The 24,049-nt window shown below is 45.4% G+C and overlaps 1 protein-coding gene across 7 annotated transcripts in view; it reads right to left on the bottom strand.

The window, feature by feature from the left end:
- Positions 1 to 16,057: 16,057 nt before the first annotated feature.
- The window catches only part of TRIM2 (tripartite motif containing 2), a 231,841-nt gene continuing 223,849 nt past the window's right edge, over positions 16,058 to 24,049 (bottom strand). For all 7 annotated transcript variants that reach the window (XM_029609266.1, XM_029609453.1, XM_029609363.1 and 4 more), the window contains 3 exons: positions 23,973 to 24,043; positions 18,964 to 19,104; positions 16,058 to 16,427 (listed from right to left, as the gene is read on the bottom strand). In XM_029609266.1, coding sequence (XP_029465126.1) covers positions 16,275 to 16,427; positions 18,964 to 19,104; positions 23,973 to 24,043 — 365 coding nt within the window. In that variant the 3' untranslated portion in view covers positions 16,058 to 16,274. The remainder of the gene's footprint in view (positions 16,428 to 18,963; positions 19,105 to 23,972; positions 24,044 to 24,049) is intronic.

Here is a 24,049-nt window from a genome sequence, read left to right as displayed (position 1 = left end):
GCCAGTCTGGTGCCACTAGAAGAACTAGGCCCCGGTGTTTCTGAATCTTGTGGATGATGGCGCCCAGCAGAGGCCATGGAGGAAAGGCGTATAGCAGAGTCCCTGGAGGCCATGGCTGAACCAGGGCATCGATTCCGTGTGAGAACGGATCACGCTTGCGGCTGAAGTATCTGGGTACTTGAGCATTGGACTTGTCCGCCAGTAAGTCCATGTCCGGAATCCCCCAGTGATCCACAATCATCTGGAAGGCTGTGGGTGACAGCTGCCACTCTCCCGGATTTAGGCTTTCTCTGCTGAGGAAGTCTGCCGTGGTGTTGTCCTTCCCGGCAATGTGGATGGCGGAGATGTCCTGAAGATTTGCCTCTGCCCAAGACATCAGTGGGGCTATCTCTAGAGAGACCTGTCGGCTTCTGGTTCCGCCCTGGCGGTTGATGTATGCCACCGTGGTGGCATTGTCGGACATCACTCTGACTGCTCTGTTCTTCAGTCTGTGAGCTAATTGCAGGCAGGCTAGCCGGACTGCTCGTGCCTCTAGACGGTTGATGTTCCACCCTGATTCTTCTCTGTTCCACCGCCCTTGTGCGGTGAGTTCTTCGCAGTGTGCTCCCCAGCCGCTCAGGCTGGCATCTGTGGTGGGCAGAGTCCACGTGGGGGAGGACATCTTCGACCCCCTGCTCGTGTGGTTGGACTGCAACCACCATCGTAACTGGGTCCTCACTCTGGCCGGCAGAGGTAGGTGCGTGGAATAATTCCGGAAGCGGGGACTCCAGCAAGAGAGCAGGGAGTGTTGTAGAGGTCTCATATGGGCCCTTGCCCAGGGTACCACTTCCAGGGTGGAGGCCATGAGGCCGAGAACCTGCAGATAATCCCAAGCTATGGGCCGGCTGACTCCCATCAAGGACCGGAGACGCGTCTGAAGTTTTAACCTTCTCTTGGTAATGAGACTGACTGTGTCTGCCTGGGTGTCGAACTGTACTCCCAGGTATTCCAGTGATTGGGAAGGCTGTAGGCAACTCTTTTTGAGGTTGACTACCCATCCCAGGCTTTCCAGAAGGGCGATCACTCTGTCGATTGCCCGATGGCTCTCCTCCCGTGATTTCGCCCTGATCAGCCAATCGTCCAAGTAGGGATGGACGAGGATTCCTTCCCGTCTGAGTGCCGCTGCTACCACTACGACCACTTTGGTGAAGGTCCGCGGCGACGTGGCTAACCCGAAGGGCAGAGCCCGGAATTGGAAGTGGCGTCCCAGAACCTTGAAGCGTAGGTAGCGCTGATGATCCAGATGGATCGGGATATGCAGGTATGCTTCTGACAAGTCTAAGGCCGTGAGGAATTCTCCTGGCTGGACCGCGGTCTTGTGTTGCTGTAGAAGTTTAGTAAGAAGAAAGTAGAAAATAGAAAGTAGATTGGAAACACGCTCAGCGAGCGTGCAGGCTCTCCAAACTGCTTTGGAGACGGAAATTACTGAGTTGCTACGCTTCCTGTGGGGGTATATATACCCGTGCTGACGTCAGATCCGTCTCCAACTGCTAGCACGAGCATACTATACCCATTCGTTCTGAGTCTATCTGGCTACACGCCAGGAAAACTTGCTTTTCCCTCATTTTATATCCCCAGCTTACCATCATTGCAATGACAGTCCTAGCTGAATTCTATGTGCCAGTGCTCCTTCCAGGACCCTTCAGTCATGGGTCGTAAATCCAGCTTTTAGGTGTTGCTATTATGTGGCCCAATTCCCTCCACCCCAGGAGCTGTGACCACTCCACCTGTAGCATCCCTAGCTCCAGCCAGGAATTGAAACCAGGTCCCTCTGCACCGCTGTGCGCAGTGGTTATTTTTACTTTTTTTTGGCTGCAGTTGCGTCAGGGAAGCTGCAGCACTCTTTTTACATGTGGGTCAAACCACTCAATCTGATGTCATCAGCAGGTAGCAGTAGTTTTGGGTGGAACTGTCAGCTATAGTTGTAGCCCACTGAAAGGACTGCAATATCTGTAATTGTCCACAGTTCTGTCTGTCATTTTTGATTGCTGTATTTTGCCTTTGGATTTGTAAATGTCAGTTTTATGTTTTTATTTATATAAATATAGAAAGTTATAGTAAATTCCATGTTATGGCAGAAATCTAATACATCAATATAACCCCGCCCAAAAAACAAAACAAAAACCTGAGCAAACTAAAATGTGAATAACAGAAACATAACCCTAGTAAAGTACACATGACCCAATTAAAAGTTTGCGCTTGCTTTACTGCATAGAGATCATGGTCTTAGGTGAAGAACCACTCAACCAGAGTGGACGCACACTAAACAAAATAGTCTACAGTATTCTCCTTTTACAACTTAATAAAGGGAGAATAGAAACCTCTGAAATTAAGTTGAGCTTTGCTCAATTGATAGTCAAATGTGTGGCTGAAAGGGCGACATAGCAGGTACTAAAGAAAAGTATCTTTACATGGTTAATTGGTTGACCCATGACTAGAAGAAACTAATGTGCGACAATGAAACTCTTAAGGGATAAACAAAACCTCTATTTTTGTTTTTAAATCACAAATGAGTTTTGATTCTATTCAGCCATCTCTATAGTTTTTGAAGGAGGTCTGTATTTTGTTCATTTTAAAGAATGCATTGTGTTTTCTAAATAAAAAGTTAATTCCAATTTGTTTCCTATGGCACGATGTAGATAATTAAAGCTTTATAGCAGATGTAAAGGGCATCTTCTAGGCTTGTGTGAATGTGTGTTTGTATTCATGCCTTTCTTATGTGCGGACATAGTGTTTTGAGTGTACCTAAATGGGTTTTCTCCACTCCTGTTCCAGATGTGCAGGTTATTGTCATTTGTGAGGGAGGAGATAGATCAGAAAATAAATAGTAAGATAGATTACAACAGGGCTTCCCAGACTGTGGGTCGGCACTCCCAAATGTGGTCACAAGTGTTTCAAATGCAGCAACTCTTTAGGCACCCCAGCAGCAGCATTAGTAGTGGAAGTCAGCATGGGGGTCTATGAGTCAGCATGCACTCAGCGGCCCTGCAGTGGTCTTGTGCTCACATGAATTCCTGTGATAACAGGAAGCCCTGCATGAGGGATGGAGGGGGGGTCACTGAAGGCCTGTGAGCTTGCACTAGCTCACAGGCTCTGCACAGACTTTCATCACTAATGCTGCTTCTGCCTGCATATCACCTTTGGACTTAGGAACAGTCATGAGGGGGTGGGAGAGGGCCAAGTGTGCATGGACTGGTGGAGACTGCCACGACTCCTATCTTCTCGCCCACCGCTGAACCCATCCAAGATAAAACTTTTGCCTCTGTCAACAGCCTGCCCCCTTTCTTCTCACTATTTGTTATCCAGCTTTGGCCAATGGCCCAAAGGAAAATATTGCCGTCCACCCTGGCCAAAGGGATGAGGGGCTGCTTGAAGGGAGGGATCAGATGCGGGAGTGCAAGGGATGAAGCAATTGAAAAGGAATAGTCTGGGGAGGGTGAGAGGAGGAATAGAAGACCGACTGGGGAATATACAAGAAGATGGGAGGGTTCAGATGGTATCAGCTGGGGAGGGATGTGAGAGAAGGATTGGAAGGGCTGGGGTGCAAGAGTGTATGGATAGGTGATGACAGGAAGGAGAGACTGGGGGGTGGGGTGAGGAGGGAAGACTTGGTGTGATCAGTCGAGGGTTATAAGAAGGGCTTGGGGGTGAGAGAGAGGGAGTGAGAGGGTATGCTGGAAGGAGGTTAAGAGAGGTAGTGGATGATGAGAGGGCAGATGAACTAAAGGGTAGTGTTAGAGGGGGATCAGCTATTGTGCGGCGAGGGTGAAAATGGAGTGATTGTGGGAGGGAGACAGCACCCCTGGTAATTTTGTTTTGGCCGTCTTCTGGAGTCGTGTGAATTTTCAAGTGCTAAAATGAAGGCGCTGGCTAAAAGTTTGGGAAACCCTGCGTTACAAAGAGCGTAACATATTCAGCAGCTCAGTAGGGGCCATTCTAAAGCTGCCCACATGGAAGTTCAAGTTGAATGAAGGTGCCAACATTCACACCCTCCCTTCAGAGCAGTTTTAGAGAAGGTACCAGCAAGCTCCAGCTCCTCCAATTCAGGTAAACCAAAAAACTCCTGTTTCTAATAAAGAAAGAAAGAAAAGAGGAACAAACTACTCAACAAATGATTTCAGAGAGTGCCAGATTTTAATTATGTTCTATGCACAACTATATGAAACAGACTCACAAAGAGGGAATGTAGTAAAACTGAAAACAAAAGCTGTATAGTCACTGCTAGAAGTGGAAGGGCACAAATTGGAAAGTGAAACAATCTTCTAAGCACTGGGATATCACAATACACTTACACACAGCTTCCAGAATGGTAATGCAAAAGCACTGCGGTTGAGGCTGTGTTGCTTGTTAACACTACTGAAATTGCTCTATATTCACTGGAGACAACTTACCCAATTTGTGTTCAGTCAACTTTATTTATTTATTTTTATTATTATTTTTTTTTTATAATACAAACATCTCTCACACGGTCTCCACAGACCAGACGTACAAAGTCACCACACACAATTCACCTTCATAAAATCCTCAACAGTTAAATCACCTGCCTTATTCAGATGATGAAAAAACCCCCTATTTGTTTAGACCGTGAACTCGCCAAGAATGGTCATTTGGCTTCCGGCCTTAATTCTCAAAACTATTAATAGAATTGTGTATTTCCCAAGGCCTGTGACATTTACAGAATTTAATGGCATTCACTACTGACCACATATGAAGCAAAGATCGACAATTTGTATAGAGCAATCTTCATTTGTCTTCCAATCTTGCACACGCAACACAGCGCTGGCAGATTAGAGAGCAGGAGGATGGGGCCTACTTGCAGGACCTCGCATGTCTGCATGTATGAGCATGACCAAAAATAAAAATGGCCTTGTCAGGCTTCCCTTGGCCCTCCTGGACATGCCCTGAAAATCTGGTGTGCACAGGACAACCAACCAGCCAAGAAGTTGACTGGGGAAAAGGAAAGGAAGGGGGGGGGGGGGGGGGCTTATGATAATGCCAAGGCATTATCATAAGCCTTCTTCCCTTTGGAAAGTAGGCCTCAAAGAGGAGGAGGAGCAGAGGAACGCGTCAAACAGATCCCGAAAGTAGGGCGCCGGAATTCTGAGCAGAGACCAAAGCATCCGAATGAGACACAGAAGCATGAGCCTGGGAAACAGATTCTGAAACCAGATAGCCAGGGGCGGATTCCTGATGAAGACCGGCCCGGGGATTCACTGCCCAGGCCGGCCCAGGAGATACCACATAGTCTGCCGAGCGTGGCTCTGTCACGGCCGCGCTTGGCAGACCACGTGACTAGTGCGACCGGCCCACTGGGGGATGCCCGATTCCCCGATAGGCCAATCCGCCCCTGCAGATAGCGAGACAAATTGAAAAAAGGCATGTAGGGGAAAGAAGCACACTGGATGAATGCTGAAGTCTCTTCCTGCTGTCATAGTCTGTTTCCGTTATTAAAACATGAAAACACCTACAATTCATTCCTTCAGGGATAGGATTTAATAGAAAGCAGAGTTGCTTACCTCTAACAGGTGTTGTCTCAGGACAGCAGGATGTTAGTCCTCACAGATGGGTGATATCATAAGATGGAGCCCGTCACAGAATACTTTTTTCAAAGTTTCTAGAACTTTGACTGGCACACTGAGCATGCCCAGCATGCCACTAACCCCTTAGCCACACGAGGTCCCCTTCAGTCTCATGGCCCTTACTGAGTGCGCTTCCACTCAGCCCCTGAGCAGAAGGCCTGCTTGCTGATAACAGAAAGTGATACAATCCACCAACCAATTAGACAGGGTCTGCTTGCCCACCGCAACTCTCCTCCTTGTTCCATATTTTAAGTTCTCTGTAAACCGATATGATGTACCCACGAATACCAGTATAGAAAAGCTTTTAAATAAATAAATAACTCCAAGTCTGTTTTTGTCAAAGGAGACAAAGAGGTGGGTGGACTGCCTGTGAGCTGCAATGCGTTCTAAATAAAAAGTGAGCGCACACTTGCAGTCCAAGATGTGCAGAGCCCACTCACCTGGGTGAGAGTGCGGTGGGCAACACGATGGACTGATTTAGGTGACAGTCAGTCACCACCTTAGGCAGGAACTTAGGGTGAGTGTGCAATACCACCCTGTCGTGGAAGAACATCGTGAATGGTGAATAGGTCACCAAGGCCTGCAACTCACTGCCACTAGGAAGATGACCTTCCAGGTGAGATGTTTCAACTTGCAGGAACACAGGAGCGCGTATGTAGGCCGCATGAGCCACGCCAGCACTATGTTGAGGTCCCAGGCCACAACAGGAGAACGTAATGGAGGCTTTAGTTGAAGTAAGCCTTTCATGAAGCACCCCATTAAAGGGTGCACCAAGATCAGAGTGTCGCCCACTCCTTGGTGGTAGACACAGAGCACTCAGATGTACTCGGATTGAGGTAGTCTGTAGCCCAGACTCCGAGAGACACCAGAGGTAGTCAAAAAGCCTAGGCATTGGGCAAGTGAAAGAGTCAAGACTTTGATCCGCACACCAGGATGAAAACCTCTTCCACATCACCTGGTAGGACTTCTGCATGGAAGGCTTATGCGAAGCTACGAGGACTTGTGAGACATTGTCTGAAAGATCAAAGGACTGTAGCACTAGCCTTTCAACACCCAGGCCGTGAGGGCCAACCACCGGAGATTCGGATGGCGTAGCCTGCCCTGATTCTGTGTGATGAGGTTGGGCGAGATGCCCAGGCGGATGGGCTCCTGGACTGACAAGTCGCGGAGGATTGGAAACCAGACCTGTCGTGGCCAATGCAGGGCTACGAGGATCATGGAACCTCGGTCGTGTTGTAGCTTCACGAGAGTCTTGGCTATGAGCAGGATTGTAGGGTATACATATAGGAGACCCACACTCCAGGAGTGGGTGAAGGCATCCACCTCTTGTCCCTTTCCTTCCTTGTGAAGGGAGCAGATCGGTCCTCCTTGTGGTTCTGCGAGGACGCAAAGAGATCTATGTCCGGCTGACCCCACTAGCAGAAGATCCTGTCCACTACATAGGGGTTCAGGGACCACTCATGGGGGTGGAATGTCCAACTGAGGTAGTCTGCCACCACATTCTCAGTCCCTGCCAGGTAAATGGCATGCAGAAGCATGGAATGTGACAGGGCCCAGGCCCAAATTTGTGCTGCCTCTTGGCAGAGAAGATAAGTCTGTGCCCCATTTGTTCACGTACCACAAGGCCACTTGGTTGTTCATCTAGATAAAGACAAGTCTGTTGGACAGGCAGTCCTGAAATGCGTAGCTTGCATACCGCATCACCCGGAGTTCCAGGAAGTTTATCTGGCAGCTTGCCTTGGCTTTCAACCACATCCCTTGCATGTGGAGGCCTTTGACATTGGCTCCCCAGTCTAAGTTGGAGGCATCCGTGATCAAGATCACCTGAGCAGCCGAGGGCTGAAAAGGAAGTCCATTGCTAAGATTGTATTCCTGTGCCTACTTGGTGAGGGAGAGCTGGAGTGGTTCGGTTACTCGGACCAGTGCAAAAAGTTCTTGAGAAGCTTGGAGCCATTGAGACCACAGAGTCTACTGTGTAACCCTCATGGCCAGGCGGGCCATTGGGGTGACGTGTACCGATGAGGCCATGTGACCCAGCAGCTTCAGGAGCAAAACGGGCAGAAGCTGACTGTCGGCAACGGATGGTCCTGGCTAGCCAAGCCAGGGTGGCTACCACGGTGTCCAGATCCTCCCCGATAAAGCTCGGTTGCTGGGACAGAGACAGGTGGGATTTTGGATAGTTTGAGAAATCCCAGCGATTGGACGAGTCTCATCGTCCTGTACAGGGACTGAAGAGTTCCTTCTCTTGAAGAACTCTATGAGCCAATTGTCCAGAAATAGGAACTCATACACCCAGCTCCGGCGCAAATGTGCTCCCACCACTGCCAGGCACTTTGTGAAGACCCGGGGTGCGGAGGCTAGCCCGAAGGGGAGGACCCTGTACTGGAAGTGCTGCTGGCCTGCTACGAAGCACAGATATTTCCGATGAGGCGGAAAGATGGTGATGTGTGCGTAGGCATCCTATAGGTCGAAAGAGCAGAGCCAGTCCCCTTGGTGTAGAAGAGGTAGTAAGGTACCCAGAGATACCATTTTGAACCGCTCTCTCCGGAGGAATTTAAGGCTCAGAGGTCGAGGATGGGACAGAGGTCGCCTGTTTTCTTTGCAATAAGAAAATACCGGGAGTAGAACTATGGGCACGCTGAGTCCGGGGAACCGATTCTATGGCTCTGGACCGTAGCAGGGCAGAGAGTTCTAGCTTGAGGAACGTCACGTGTTCCACTAGGCTCCACGCCAGAGAGGGTGGGAAGTCTGGGGGAACATTGAGAAGGTTCTGGCAGTAACCCCATGCTACAATGGACAACACCCATTGGTTGGTGGTGATTGGGAACCAGTTGTTTGCAAATAGGCAGAGTCAGCCTTCCACTGGTGGATCAGACGGTGCAGCCACAGGGGTTAGGCTGCTGCTCTCTTTGTGCCAGTTAAAAGCCAGCTGCAGAGCTAGGTTGAGGGGCTGGCTGAGCCCTAAGCGCTTGTGGATGGCAAGGGTGGCCTCTATGGGCAAACAGAGCTGGACAAGCACGGGAGGCTGGAGAATAGTATCTCTGTTGCCTGTAAAACTGCTTTCTGGAATCCCTATGTGGCGCCCTGCGGATTGCCAAACAGGGATCAGAAGTGGTAGTAGATAACTGACGTAGGGTCTCATGGTGATCCCTGAGTTGGGCCACCACGTCCCGGATTTTGTCCCCGAACAGGTTTTCTCCTGTACAGGGGAGGTTGGCTAGTTTGTCCTTAACCTCCGGGCAAAGGCTTTTAGCCAGGCCCAGTGTCTTGCACTAATGCCTGCTGCTGAGACCCTTAACGCCATCTCAAAAACGTCATAGGCTGCCCTCACTTCATGTTTCCCGGCTTCCAATCCTTTTTGAAGGATGGTTTCTAGGCTCTCCTGGAACTGTTGTGGTAGGCTCTCGGCAAACTCCTGGACTTGTTTCCAGAGGTTCCGGTTGTATTGGTTCATGTACAATTGGTATTCCGCTATCCAAGCGATAAGCATGGGTCCTTGGAAAACTCTCCAACCTAGAGCGTCTAAGGCTCTGTGATCCTTCCCCAGAGGTGCAGAGGAGTGAAGGCAGGTCCTTTTGACTTTTTCTGGGCTGATTCCACTACCACTGACTGGTGAGGTAACTGGATTTTCTGGAAGCTCAGGGCCTGTTGCACTAGATAAGTGGCATCTGTTTTTCTGTTGACCGGAGCCACAGAACCTGGATGTTCCCAAATCCGGTAAAGGAGGTCTAAAAGGACTTCATGGACAGGGACGGCAATCACCTCCTTAGGGACATCCATGAATTGGAGGACCTCCAACATCTTATGGCGGGCATCCTCTTCAGTTCAGGGCTGGAAGGGGATGGTTTCTGCCATCGCCTGCACAAAGCTCGTGAAGGACAAGTCCTCGGGAGGTGAGCGTAGTCTCTAATCTGGCGGAGAAGGCTCCCACAGAAGGTCCTCAGAGGCCTCCGAGGAATGTTCAGAGGAGGCATTCTCCCATGGGTCGAAACAGGCCTCCTCCTCACCGCTAAACTGTCTGGGTCGAGGAGGGAGGCCAAAACCCAGAGTATGGGGCGCGGGCACAGATGGTCGGTGAGGCAGAACAGACAGTGATGGCGCCGGCATCAAGGGCACCGGGACCTGCAATGGATGCCTGGGCACCAGGAGGCCCGATAGCCAGGGGACGTGATCCAGCATTGGTGGTACCGCCCGTGGAAATGGTTGCGGAGCCGCATCTTCCTCCTCCGAGGAGCCTGGAATCTGGATGGAGAGAGGGGAGGCACCGGTGATGGACAGGGCACCGGGGGTCCACCAGCACAGGCTGCGTCAGTAAGGCACCGAGCAGTACGTCTAGCCTTTCCAGCAGAGGCGCAAACATGGAGAGCACCAGCTCCGATGCCAGTATGGGGGCCGGTGTCGGTGGCTGCTGGAGATCCCGAAGGGCATTTAGCACTGCCTGTTGAACCACATGGTCCAACTCCTCTCTGAATATGGGTGCGGACAAGACCGTGCCCAGAGAAGGAGGCAGGCTGGCCGTCACTGGTGTGCCCATGAGGATCAGTGGAGGCTCGATGCCTGACACCAATATCCGTGGGGAACGCCCTGGACTCCCGGGTTTGGAGGAGGATGGGGCCTCCTCCCCTCCGGGCCACCTCGAAGGAGGTTCAACAGAGGCCACTCCGGTGTCGGCACTGGACGGTGAAGACCATTGGTGCCGGTGTCAATGCGTCCCACGGTGTTTGGCCCAGTCCTTCTCTGACGCCCAGGATCCAGAAGCCTTTGAATGTCCCGATGCCAGTGAGGGGCGATCTCCCGCCCCATGATCATCACAGTGGGGCACCGAAGGCGAAAGTCCCGAGTCACATTGATCCCCGCGACTCGTCATACCCGGTACCAGAGTCGATGGAGTTGATTGCTTGGAACCAAACAAGTGCTCCATCTTGTCCAGGCAGGCGGGCCAGACTTTGGGGGTCATCTCAGCACAGCTGGGACATCGACGGACAAAGTGGGAAGGCCCAAGACACAGACGTTATGTGAGTCAGGGCGCTTCCTAAAACCGGTCACCATTGAAAAAAGGGGCGGCGTATGGTCAGTGGCCACTGGCCACCGGGAGGTAAATGCTCAGGAATCCAACCGCAAGAGTGCGAACAAACACCTATCGAATGCCGGAGGAATCAATTCACAATGGGGGACCCCGAGGCGGGGAAAAATCGAAGAAAAAACGGCAAATTCTTCCGTGAGGAAAAAAGGAGACTGAAGGGGTACCTCATGTGGCTACAGGGTTAGTGGCATGCTGGGCATGAGCAGTGTGCCAGTCAACGTTCTAGAAACTTTGACAAAAAAATTCCGAGATGGGCTGCATCTGATGATGTCACCCATCTGTGAGGACTACCATCCTGCTTGTCCTAGGAGAAAACATTCATTTACACAGATTGGTAAAAATGCTCTAACACACTAAAACCTTGTTTTGGTTTTTTTTTACCCCTAAAATGAGCATTGCTCGGGTAATATTACTCAGCTTCTTAATGCTTCCATGCATAGGATACAGAGTGGTTAGAGCAGCTGTGCAGGACTTGTTCTGTATGTACGGAAGATTCTACATGGAATGCAATCTCCTATAGCTTCTTGCTGTGCACAGAAAAGTGGGAAAGACTTAAGCAGTGCAATTCTGATGTCTGCAGATTTTTTTTTAACAAAAGAGCAATTTGCAAACAAAGAAAACCCAACAGGATAATGCTCTTTGATGTGGTCTTCAGGCTGAATAATGTTAATCAAAATACGGTTGGTTGGTTAGAACAAGACAGTAAACTGGTAATAAACACGGGCCTTCATTTGACAAGCACTAGACAAAGGTCACCATCTGTAATGGAGTGGAGGAGCGGCGGGCTACGACCCAGGGAAACGAAGGTTCAAGTCCCACTGTCTCTCCTTGGGCACGTCACTTTCCCCTCTGGGGATAGGGAAATACCTACAGTACACCAACGTACACTTTGAAGTGCCGAAAATAAATAATGGAGTGTTTCCTATCACCTGCACTTGCAGATTAGAGCTGTAATGGCCTTCCCTATGGGATACTTACACTCTCCATGGTGATGGAGAGACCAGCCTAAAAAGAAGGGAACAAACCGTTTTTCATTTGAGATTGGACAGATTTATTGAGGGAACTCTGGTCTGGGTCCTGTTTTTCAGGGTGGCCAAATTTACACAAACTTATGCTAACATATTGCAATATTCACACAGTGGGAATCCTGAACAACAGATCTGTGGCACTCAGGAACTGGAGTCTGCTATTGCTTTTCTAAGGCCCTGTCAATAAATTCTTCCCAAACTTCCACTGTATCTGGGTTCTCAAATTAGCAACTATGTGCGTTACTCTCATCTTTCCAGCACTGATTTCTGGTAACCCCACCTAAAACCATTTAGAAGGAAGGGCTGATGCTGTAATAAGGTGATCAGGAAAGTCAAAACACCAAGCATAAAAATGGACAGGATGAATCTCACACTGTTAATCAAAAATCAAATTCCAAGCATTGTAAAACTTGCCGTTGGGATTACATATTAACAGAGAATTACACCATAATCTCCTCTGTTGTGACAATGCTCTAGATGTGAGATGGAGGAATTTCAACAGTGCATAAGATTTTTAATTTCATTTGAAACACAAGTCTGTTTTCAGTAATTAAATACATACATACCGTATATCTAGAATAAATTTAAGACACCTTAACTGTTTTAATTGCTGCTCCAAATGACACCAAGCGAGCTGATGCCCAGTGAGTAGCAAACACGGCAGGCAAAAGTTGACATGATAAAAATCATAATATTTTCTGCGTGTTTAACATTGCCCTTAAAAAAAAATAAAAAGGAAAATGGAGAGGAATATATTGACATCAGGGGCAGGATTGTGTGAGCTACACATTTTTTTTTTTAAATAAATATTCCCATCAGCCTTTTTCCCTGGGGTCAGTATTTCTGACTAGTGATCTCACTTGCAACTCCATATCAGTCGCACATGTGGGATTGTGGTGTGCACATCTACAGTCACGCCGGGCTACACAAGTCTAGATTTTCTATATTTCATGTACGTGGGGGCACAGGACGCAGAAAATATGGAATGTTTCCAGTCCGTCAGAAAGCCAGACTAATTTCATAAATATAAATAAATACACTATATACAATATAAGCAGGACTTGATGACACATTATATACAGAACCAGCACATCGCTGTCACAAGATGGAAAAAGCTTCAATTTAACTAATAAAATTATAAGCAAACTACCTATTTTGCTGAGGCATTCAAAATATTTAATTATATCTATGGAGGATGACTTATTATTGACTACAGAATCATACTAAGTATTCTCAGTGAATATATATATATATATATATATATATATATATATATATATATATATACATACACCGTATATGGTCTACACAATTGTATTTTGTCTTAACAGGGTATGTAATCAGGATATTTTTAAGATGTATATTAAACTGAAATCTCCCAAAGGGAGGTTTATAAATAATAATGAGCTCTATGGCCTGGCACTTCCTATTAATACCCTGGTGAGTTATGGGACCCCAAGCTAACTCCTCCCACCTGGACGCTAACCGCTAGTAAATGCCTGCTCTCCTGGCTAATCTTCCTTCATTCGAAGAAATCACAGTAACAACTCTATTTAATAAAAATCAGCTAACACTTGCAACGTCAAAAAACAAACAGTTTCTTGGGTGTTTGTTTCATTGAACAGTACAGCAATGGCAAATCTATGGCACTCCTGACCAAACAAGGCATCTGCAGCCAAATTCTACTGGCACTCAGGAGGCACAGCTCCCGACTAATTCCCAAGTCCCACTGACGCTGGCATCCAGCAGTCTGGTAATTATAAATATTTGGCACGTCATGGTATCCGAGCTTTAAAAAAAAAAAAGAAAATAGATTTCAGTGATGGGAAACTTCTCTCTCACTCATATTGTTTCAGCACACAAACAGTATGTTGCATGGGAGGGTCTGAATGACACGTTCTGTGTTAATGCGTTAAAAGATAAATTTTCGAGATACTAAACAGCATTCAAGGTACTATAATATGTTGGACTGGTGCAGCCATGGCGAGTTAAGATTCAACACTAGTTGTACATTTTCTGCATGTTTAATATTGCTCCCACAGCAAACGATGGAGACTGTTTAACCCTTTCAGACATCGGGGGGGAAGAGGGGCAATATTCTCCTCAGCCTTTTCCCTCAGAGTTGATTTTTGGATAGTCAGATTTAACACCATTGTAAAATGTACTTCCTACACTTCTGTTTACAGTGTTGGCGATGTTAATGCTTTATAATGTGGCTGGAAAGGTGTTCAATTGTACTAATGAAAATAACGACCAAGAGTAGGAAGAGTGCATAACTGACACAGGCTGGGAAATTTCCATCCTACCATGCTTCATCTGGAATGTTCCCAAAGACACAACAATACGAAGAACTGTTTAGTCATCATGGCGCTCTTTGCCATGATTTAGCAACATGCATCAATGATATATCCTGTCTGTTTTATTTTAGGACAAATTCAGTGCTTAATTTTCTCTCACCCTAACTGAGCTAGGCAAATAAATGAGTGGAAACCAGAACTTGCACCTTTCCTAACATTTCTAATTGGCAGAATACAGCCAGATTAGAAGTAACAAAAGCACAGGGAAACCGCTGAACCTGGAAAATACATCTGCAATGAATGGTGACATACGCATGGTGACTTTATTTTAGAGGTCTGATCTGAGAGGACAACCACATTCAGTTCATGATACTCTAAAACAAGCTGGTCGCGGCAAACATGGAAAAATGTTCCCAGGGCTGCTCCAGTTACTTGGAGGCAGTCCGGTGCTTTCAGACAGGCCTTATATTGCTTGCTGTTGGAGATCAATGGGGCTCATGTGCATGTGAACGAGAAGCATACTTGAGTGAACTGCATAGACACAGCAGATGATCTGCCGACCTTAACCAGAAAAGCAGCACCCAGAAGCATGAAGGCACGTGAGCAGGAAACCAGATTGTTTCCCTGTGCAAGACAGGATGTGGGACTAAGAGGAATCAGTAAGGAATGAAATGGAGCATCACTAGTAGAGCAACAAAAACTATGATGTATTAAGTGCTGCAAGAAGAATGAACTAGAAAGACCTACCGGCAATCTGCAAATTGCTTTTCAAATGTCCATCCAATATAAGTAATGAAGTGTCTATGGCCAGGCAGAGTATATTCTCCAAAGTCTATGGCTCTAAATCACATGCAGAGCAGAACATCCTGACACACTTCAGCCAAGCTGTAGGAAACAACTCAGGTGACTTTTGCAGGATGCACTTCAGATGTTATCATGGAAATGACACTAATTCTTCCAAGAATATACTTCTGAGCATGTCCTATCACATATATACAACTCTAACTATGTCCAAATAAAACAGGAACATAATCAACCTAGAGGTTTCAAAAAGTAAGGCGAAACCCTAACCTGTGGATGTACAATGCTAAAAGATACCCATAGATAAGAGAAATAACCTTTAATTTATTTAATTCTCAGGCTGCCAGTTGTCCCATGCCTTATTGTCCTATAATTACATGTTAGGCTTATGAGGCAACAGTTATATGAGCAAGTGACTCTGTTACAGGCTCAGCAGGCAGCTGACCTATTACTAGCCAAATGGGAAAACTTCTCTTGATGTGTGCTAAGTCCTGACTTAAAAAAAAAAATATATGGACAGTGTACCGTGCTATATACCCACTCCCTTCATTGGAATCTAGCCTATATTTTGCGCTAGCTAGGTTGAGGTGTCTTTTTGTAATTAGGGTTTTTGTGTTGTGTTTTTTAACCAATACTATTTAGTATTTTCAGTTTCTCAGCAGCCTTTTAATACAGTGAGAAAACAAGCAAAAAGAAACAGTCATTCCATGACCTGGTATGTTTGTATTAGTTTCTGTGATGGTTAAAAAAAACTATTAGTACACCAACAATTAGGGCTGGAAGGGTCCTGTACATCCTAACCTTTTCTTAATTAGAATTTCAAAGTTCTAAAAAAAATGGAAGAAATGTGCAACTCTGATGCCTTCTAAGACAAGGAGGTTTAGAAGGCTCCGTCAGGCTTGACTGCTACTAGTTTAATAATGCAGTACCTACATTTGTTTGGAAGCCCTGAATTGGAGCTACCCTACTACAGTTCAATAATCATCTTCAAACATTTTTGACTGCTCTTGAAAAATTTGTCACTTCAGTAAAATTCCTGTCCTGTAAGTGACAATTCACATGTCCCAGAAACCGCTAGCACGCTGCTAGTCTCTCAGAAGCATCGTGCTTTAGTTCTGAAATAAAGTCGACGACTTACAAAAAAAAATAAAAAATAATAATAATAATAAACAAAAAAAACAAGGGGCCCAATTTACTAGGCTTTCATCCATATAGACACAGAATGGGGGGGGGGGGGGGGGGGGGGGGAAAGTCTCGGTGAAGCAGGCCCAAAGAGATGTACTCTAATGTAAACAAAGTTATTTCTTTTTTTAAGTCAAAATGTGGGAAGTTGACTTGGAGACCGCTTCAACCAAAAGGAGAGTTGGATTCAGGTAGACGTATTCCTCAGAGAAGTTCGTCCAGTGCGGCGCGCTGAGGGGGGGGTCTCCAGCCGTAAATCCTCTGGCTACTGTAAGTACCGGTACACCTTGAAGCAGTGGTTTCCAGAGTCTGCGACTACAACGTGGCCGTCTGAAGTCAGAGCCAGGCCCTGGGGGCCATACAGAGGATCAGCAGATGTATTGATGTACGATAAAAAGGATCCACTTCCGTCAAAAACCTTCAGTTAAAACATAATAATAACAAACAAGAAAAAAGCCTTTAGATGGATGGACCCTGCTCATTTTCACACTGTGAAAAAGTGATAATTTGACCTCTATGCCTGTATATACAGCCTAAAAACAATGCGGTGTGTGGTTTATACGTCTGCATTCTGATTATGACTTGTGTGGTTGACTATTCCCTACAACCCAAAGCAAGCCTTTACATTTTACCTGACTGACCAGAAGCCCCTCTCCCCTTCTTCAGATTTTTTTTTTTTTTTTAATTTTTAACTTCTACAATAACATTTTTAACCAAGCGCCAAAAGGGGGAGATATTTGGGTACTAGCCTTTTGTTTCAAACCTTGGCTAGTCTAGTTTGAGGTCAATATTAAGCTAACAGCGTGGATTTGTCGACTGAATATACCCAGCTATTGGAAAGTTAGCCAGGTAAGTTTGTGTGGTTACCTTTAGGCTTGCTTTCAAGGCAGGCCTAAAGTTATCCTATTACCTTAGCTGGATTACACCAAATATCAGCGTACATCTGACTGCCTTAGCCAGATAAGTGGAGCCTGTCCCTAAATACACCCAGATCTTTTCCAGGTAATCCGGCTACGTTTTAGCTGGCTTAACTGCTTAGCTGGATGAGTCGGAGGCATTCAATGTGCAGGAAAGTCAAATCCCAGTGTTTGTTTAGCTAAGTGCTGAACTTAGCTGGACAAACACCCTGACTATCGACCTGTTTGTGTTAAACATAATATTTTCTACTGAGAAAGGGTATTACTACTCATTATAAAGTGAATGTTCAAAAAACCGCACATGTACAAATTAGCAGTTATGCATGTAAAACAGCTTACACATAAGTATATGCTATTTTAGAACCTCAACATACACATGTAAGTCAGGGTTCCGTGAGTAAATTTACAAATGTAAGAAAAGGGTTGAGCCAGGGGCATTCTGGGATGGGGCCAACATTTATGTAAGTTGCTATATTATAAGCAATTTATGCATGTACATCTGGCAGCTGATGAGTGTGCATTTACTGCTTCATATCTGGAGTAAGCGATTGTAAATGTCTTAAAGGTGAAATAGTGACTGAGTGGGGGGTTCTGGGTGAAACAGGGGGGGACTTCAGGCTGAAGAGCCAGGAGGGTCTTGATGACCTGCAGACAGACTGGGAAAACTGGTAATTTCACTGCCTTGCAAATGTTAAAAAAAATCTACTCACATATCACTTTAAAATTAGAAGTAAAAATACTCGTGTATAGCAGTTACTCTCACTTAACCGACTAAATTCCGACTTATCCAGCTACGTAGAGGTGCTGCTGTACTTAGTTGTATAAATTCAGAGTCATCCGGCTAAGTAGCAACCCTTATCTGGACAAATTCCAATGTATCCAGCTAAGTACCAGCAAAGTTGCTCTTTAGATGGAAACTACTTATCCAGCTATCTGATATAGCTAGATAAAATGTGCTTTTTAGATGTACCCTATCTGATCTGACCACATAAGTAGCGTTTCTAAAGCTTATCTGGCTAAGTAGCGGCTTTGCTGCTACTTAGCTGAATAAATCAGTACTTATCCGGAGAAATACTGCTACATAGCTGGATAATTTGGAACTTATCCAGATAAGTGCAAAAATGTATTTGCGCGTTTGTTGTTTGTTTTTTACATGTGTGTACATGTTCCTGGGTAAATTTATGCATATTTTATAACCTGCATAGATTGTATAGGCATAGGTTATAAAATACCAGATACATAAAATGTATATATATGGGTGCACACACATTTTAAAATTATTCTCAGAAAATCAAAACAGAGAAAACTTTATTAGACAGACTGTCAGTCAACAATGACACTTTTTTCATCTAGCAGTTTCCTCTTCCTCTTCTTGAGCTTCAGCCTCAATCAAAACCACCTTCTATTGGGCTAGGGCATCATAAGCCTTTAACCACATCTATCAGGTGATTTTCCCCGTCTTTTCTATTCTACTTCCAACTCAGCCCAGCCATCACGCGACGGTCCTCAGACAAGCCACGCAAGCCACAGCTTCCCTGTGGAACATGGCTAATGCAGACCCTAAAAGTCCGGTTACTAAGTGCTGCCAATGAGATTCCTTTCCCCCAAGAGGCTGTGAGTGCTACTTCTGCAGCATCTCCAGCCAGCCCAAGGAACCCAGGAATCATATCCAGGGGTCCTCTACAGGGCAGCATGTAGCACCTGCCAATAGGGCACTAGGCCAGTCTCACCACTAACTCTTCTAAGACAAAGATATGCTAAGAAATGAAGTACATGAAGACATTATATAATAGTTTTAGCATTCAGCATTTAGTATCAGTGATTAAAGCCTGCAGCCCTGTATATGAATTGTATTAAATCAGTACTGCAGATAAGCAGCATACATAGGAGATACATTTTAGTATTAGGAATCTTTCACAGTGTATATGCTTGTAATACCTCAAACTAGCTGCCCTACCCCATCTCTTACTCATGTTACAGTGACACCGAAATATTCTTTGGTGGTCATATTGATGTGATGTAACAATGTGAGCATACCTGTATTCTACTGTTTCCCCAGTCTGCCACAATGATGTTTCCATTAGCATCTACTGCTACTCCTGTAGGAGCATTAAACTGCCCGTTCCCTTCCCCATTTGAGCCAAACTTGAGCAAGAATTCTCCTTCTGGATTAAACACCTGCAGTAACATTTTATTGGGAAAAAAAATAGCGTTAGTTCACGCACAATATAGTGCTACTCAATAAAAATACTGGGGCAAAAGTACATTATCCCATTCCAAGCCAAAAGACTTACAAATCGTAAAACAAATATCAGAAGTAAAAGCAGGTACAAGTATAAACCTCCAGTGCACTAAAGATAAAATGCACCAAACTGAACCGTAAAAAACAATGATCAAATAAGCAACTAGCCTTTCTACATACCAGAAAAATAGAAATTTGTTAAGCAGCAAACACCCAAGCCTCTCTAAAGAATAATTGATAAACACATAACCTTGACTTACAAAAAAGGTTTCATACATAGTTTTGATTTAACAGTTTTGCACTAGAGAACCAGATTAATCAGAAATAACTGAAGAAATGGTGTTATTTTGCTTATTATGGTAAAAAAGAGGACATGGTAATGCCACTTAGAGGATAACTGTGCGTAGTCTATCACTGGCAGAGCTGTAGTTTTCTTGGTTGTGCATTGTCCTGCTGCTCAGATTGGGAGTCTTTTGGGGTTTATTAATAACTCTAGGGTTACAGTCAGAGAAAGGATGCTGTGCTAGATAGACCACTGGTTCAACTCAGCTTGGCCATTCTTATGAATTAGCTGTGATTGGGATTCCTGATTTGCTGTATTTCTTGGCTCAGGGTCGACTCTATCTCTCCTTACTCTGTGGGGCCTCTTGGCAATAATGAACATAATATAATCAAAATTAATATAATCATTGAAAAGAGGACATTAAAGAAAACTATAGCAATAGCATTTAACTTTAAAAAGGCATATTATGATAAATTGAGGAAGTTAGGAAAATAAAATAAAAGAAGAGGTTGCAAAGGTTAAAAGTTTGCATGTGGCATGGATGCTGTTTAAAAACACCATCTTGGAAGCCCAGACTAGATGTATTCCATTCATTAAAAAGGGAAGAAAGAAGACCACTGCCAGCATGATTAAATGGTGATGTGAAAGAGGCTATTAAAGCCAAAAGGATGTCCTGGAAGGCGGATCCAATTGAAGAAAATAAGAAAGAGCATAAGCACTGGAAAATTAGATGGAAAGCAGAAAAGGGTGGAATAACTTAGCTATTTATTCAAAGCATGAGTGAAATAAACCAAGAGGTCCATACTCAGAAGTTATCCAGCTTAATGAAGATTTGGGTACTTATCTGGCTAAATTCTAAAGTTATCTGGCTAAAATTTAGCCAGATAAGTAAAGGGCGGGGCGGACTGGCCTATCGGGGAGGGGGGGGGAAATTGGGCTTCCCCTGGAGGGGGTCACACCCTTCACATGTTTTTTTAAATTTTGTTTTGTTTTTAAAGCTTCCCGGCCAAAGAGAAGAAGAGGGGCTGCCGTGTCCTGAAGAGAGACTGTGGGGCCGCGGCAGAGCCCATCCCGTCACGGCCTGAAGAGAGGCCTGCAAGGCTGCGTGGCTCTTTCCCCGCCCCCAAACACTGAAGAAGCAACGTGGCCTTCTTCCACCTCCCTTTGGGGAGTGAGGAGCAGCGCGGTGATTCAAAAACTGGCGCAGACGGCTCAAAATAAAAGGAGGAGGCCTGAAAGGTGTATGTGAGAGATAGACTGCATGCGTGTGTGTGTGTGTGTGTGTATGTATGTGTGTGTGTGTGAGAGAACCTGCATGTGTACAAGAGAGCCTGCATGTGTATGAGAGCGAGAGAGCCAGCATGTGACTGTGAGAGCGAAAGAGCCTGTGTATGTGACAGCGTGTGTGTGTGTGTGTGTGTGTGAGGGGGAACAGAGGTTAAAGATTGTGAGGCCCCCCTCCCCTAATCCACAACAATCTGTGGGTGAGTAGAAATCAAAAGATCTCAGGTATGGAGAGCTAGAGATCTTTAATCCTATTTTAAATTTTGGGATGTTATTTCATGTGTCTGCTGTTGAAATATTTGGTGTTTGGGAAATATTAGAAAAAATTTGACTAATTTTAATAATTGGATGTTCATTGGCTGTTGCCTGCTTGACATTTATTCTTTTTATTAGTATGATTTTAATATTATGAATGATATTTTATATCTCTTGACTTTATTGCTTAATGTTTTATGAGGAATGATGATGCTTCTGTTTTTCCATTGCTGCACTGCAAATACAATCAGGTTTGCTGTGCTTTGCAGAGTATATGTGTGAGTGAGAGAGCCAGTGAGTATATATGTGTGAGTGAGAGAGAATGAGTGTGCCAGTGAGCATGTGTGTGAGCAAGAGCAAGTTGGTGAACATGTATGTGAGCTAGTCAGCAAGCATGAGAGAGAATATAAGGGAGTATTTGTAAGAATTTATGTATTTATTTGTTTAAAGCTTTTTTATACTGACATTTGAAGGACAACACATTTGGGGAAACATTACAAAGAACTCACTAACTTTACAGTAAATAATAAATGAAAAAAGGAGGAGTAACAGTAAAAAAAAATCTAGATAATGAACATAAGTGCGAAATGGTAGGGCAAATTAACTTGGAAGAACAAGAGGCAAAAGTTAGGGCAAGATAACTTGGTCGTACAAGAGGCAAATTAACTCGGAGGCACATGAGGTAGAAATACCTGAAAGTAGAGGGGAGAGGGGCGTGTAAGGGTTATACGGGCATGGAGGTGAGGGACTTTATCATGCTGTACCCCCTGAAGAGTTGGAATCCAGGAGGAGGGGGAGGTCTTGAGGGGGGGGGTACTGTTACGGCTATGGCTGCTGTGCAACCGCCTCACCACCAGGAGCCCTTCAAGAGCAGGCTCTCCTGGCTGGCCCAATCCATCTGCTCTGTGCCCTGGATGTTCATTTATAACCCTGCCTACCCTAGACTCCAGTGCTTCGGCATCGAGCTCGTTGGGCTCCCTGCTCTAGCCTTGCCTTGCTGTGTGTGGCCTTTGGGCCTTCTGCCTTGTCTTGCCTTGCTGCTGTGTGTGGCCTTCGGGTCTCCTGCCTTGCTGTGTATGTGTGGCCTTCGGGCCCTCTACCCTGCCTTGCTGTGTGTGCGTGGCCTTCTGCCTTGCCGTGTGTGTGTGTGGCCTTCGGGCTCTCTGTCTTGCTATAAGGTTCTTGTGATCCTGCCTGGACCTTGACTTTGTTCCCAGCCAGTACTCTGCTCCATATATCACAGCCATCGCCCAGCTCCATATACTCCTGCCGCATCACATTCCTTCCCATCCATCATCAGAGACCTTCCAGCTGGATTGGGTATCCAAATGGCAGATGAAATTTAATGTGGACAAGTGCAAGGTGATGCATGTAGGGAAAAATAACATTTGCTGTAGTTACATGATGTTGGGTTCCATATTAGGAGCTACCACCCAGGAGAAAGATCTAGGCATCATAGTGGATAATACTTTAAAATCGTTGGCTCAGTGTGCTGCAGCAGTCAAAAAAGCAAACAGAATGTTAGGAATTATTAGGAAGAGAATGGTTAATAAAACGGAAAATGTAATAATGCCTCTATATCGCTCCATGGTGAGACCTCACCTTGAATACTGTGTACAATTCTGGTTGCTGCATCTCAAAAAAGATATAGTTGCGATGGAGAAGGTACAGAGAAGGGTAACCAAAATGATAAAGGGGATGGAACAGCTCCCCTATGAGGAAAGGCTGAAGAGGTTAGGGCTGTTCAGCTTGGAGAAGAGATGGCTGAGGGGGGATATGATAGAGGTCTTTAAGATCATGAAAGGTCTTGAACGAGTAGATGTGACTCTGTTATTTACACTTTCAAATAATAGAAGGACTAGGGGGCATTCCATGAAGTTAGCAAGTAGCACATTTAAGACTAATCGGAGAAAATTCTTTTTCACTCAACGCGCAATAAAGCTCTGGAATTTGTTGCCAGAGGATGTGGTTAGTGCAGTTAGTATAGCTGTGTTCAAAAAAGGTTTGGATAAGTTCTTGGAGAAGAAGTCCATTAACGACTATTTATCAAGTTTACTTAGGGAATAGTCACTGCTATTAATTGCATATCAGAAAGTGTGTTTGTGTGTCTGTGTGAGAGAGATTTAGAGTCACACACCTATATACATTTTATCTGAGAGAGAGAGTGTGAGATACTGGCTGGCAGTGTCATTACTTGCAATTGGTTCAAGAGCCAGACTGGGAATCCAGGATCTCTCTCTATAAGAGATATTAGCAGATTTGTAGGGGGCCCAACTAATTTGCATGAGTGAAACGGGGGCTGCAGCTCTGCTCACCCCTTGGTCTAGATAGAATGTGCTGAACCTTTTTGTTATTTAGGAAGAGGAAGTTTATTTTGGAGATATTTTGGCTCAGTTCTGCTGGCTTCCATTCTTTTGGAAGCTGTTGACACAGGTGCTGCAGGGAAATTGCATGAGTGTGTCAGATGCCCCCATGGGCCGGTTTTGAAAAAAATTCCCCAGGCCGATATTTTCCTGCAATCTGCCCCTGGTTAGGGGCATTCTGAGGGCATAACTGGGAGGAGCTGAGTTATCTGGATAAGTTATCCAGCTAAATCTGGTCGGCCCGTAGACCTGTCCTCAAGTTAGCTGGATAAACTTATCTGGATAACTTTAAGATAGCCGGATATATATTTAACAATGCAGCCGCACCACTGAACATATAGAACATGTTAGTCAGATAAGTTTATCCGGCTAACTAGCTGAGCACAGAGCGACTGAATATGGATCACAAAATGCTCAAAGAAGGAACTGGATAAAAGCTGAAAAGGAAAAGGAGTGTCCTGATACACAAACTCAAAACCTTTTACTCTCCGACCCATAATTATAACAGAGACTGGACCTTCCTTAAAACAGCACGAACAAGCTGAGTTGGACACACTAATCTGAGCAGCAAAGGGGAAAAAGGTATGGGGGGATATGTTTTGCTTTATATTACAGGTACCTTGACAGAGTGGTTATGGAAATCTGTAACAATAATTTCATTGTTGCTGTTCACAGCTGCAAAATGAGGACCTGCAA

Source organism: Rhinatrema bivittatum, chromosome 1 (assembly GCF_901001135.1).
Source record: "Rhinatrema bivittatum chromosome 1, aRhiBiv1.1, whole genome shotgun sequence".
Classification (NCBI taxonomy): domain Eukaryota; kingdom Metazoa; phylum Chordata; class Amphibia; order Gymnophiona; family Rhinatrematidae; genus Rhinatrema; species Rhinatrema bivittatum.
The sequence above is the reverse complement of the archived record's forward strand: the minus strand, read 5'-3'. Positions and strand labels throughout refer to the sequence as shown.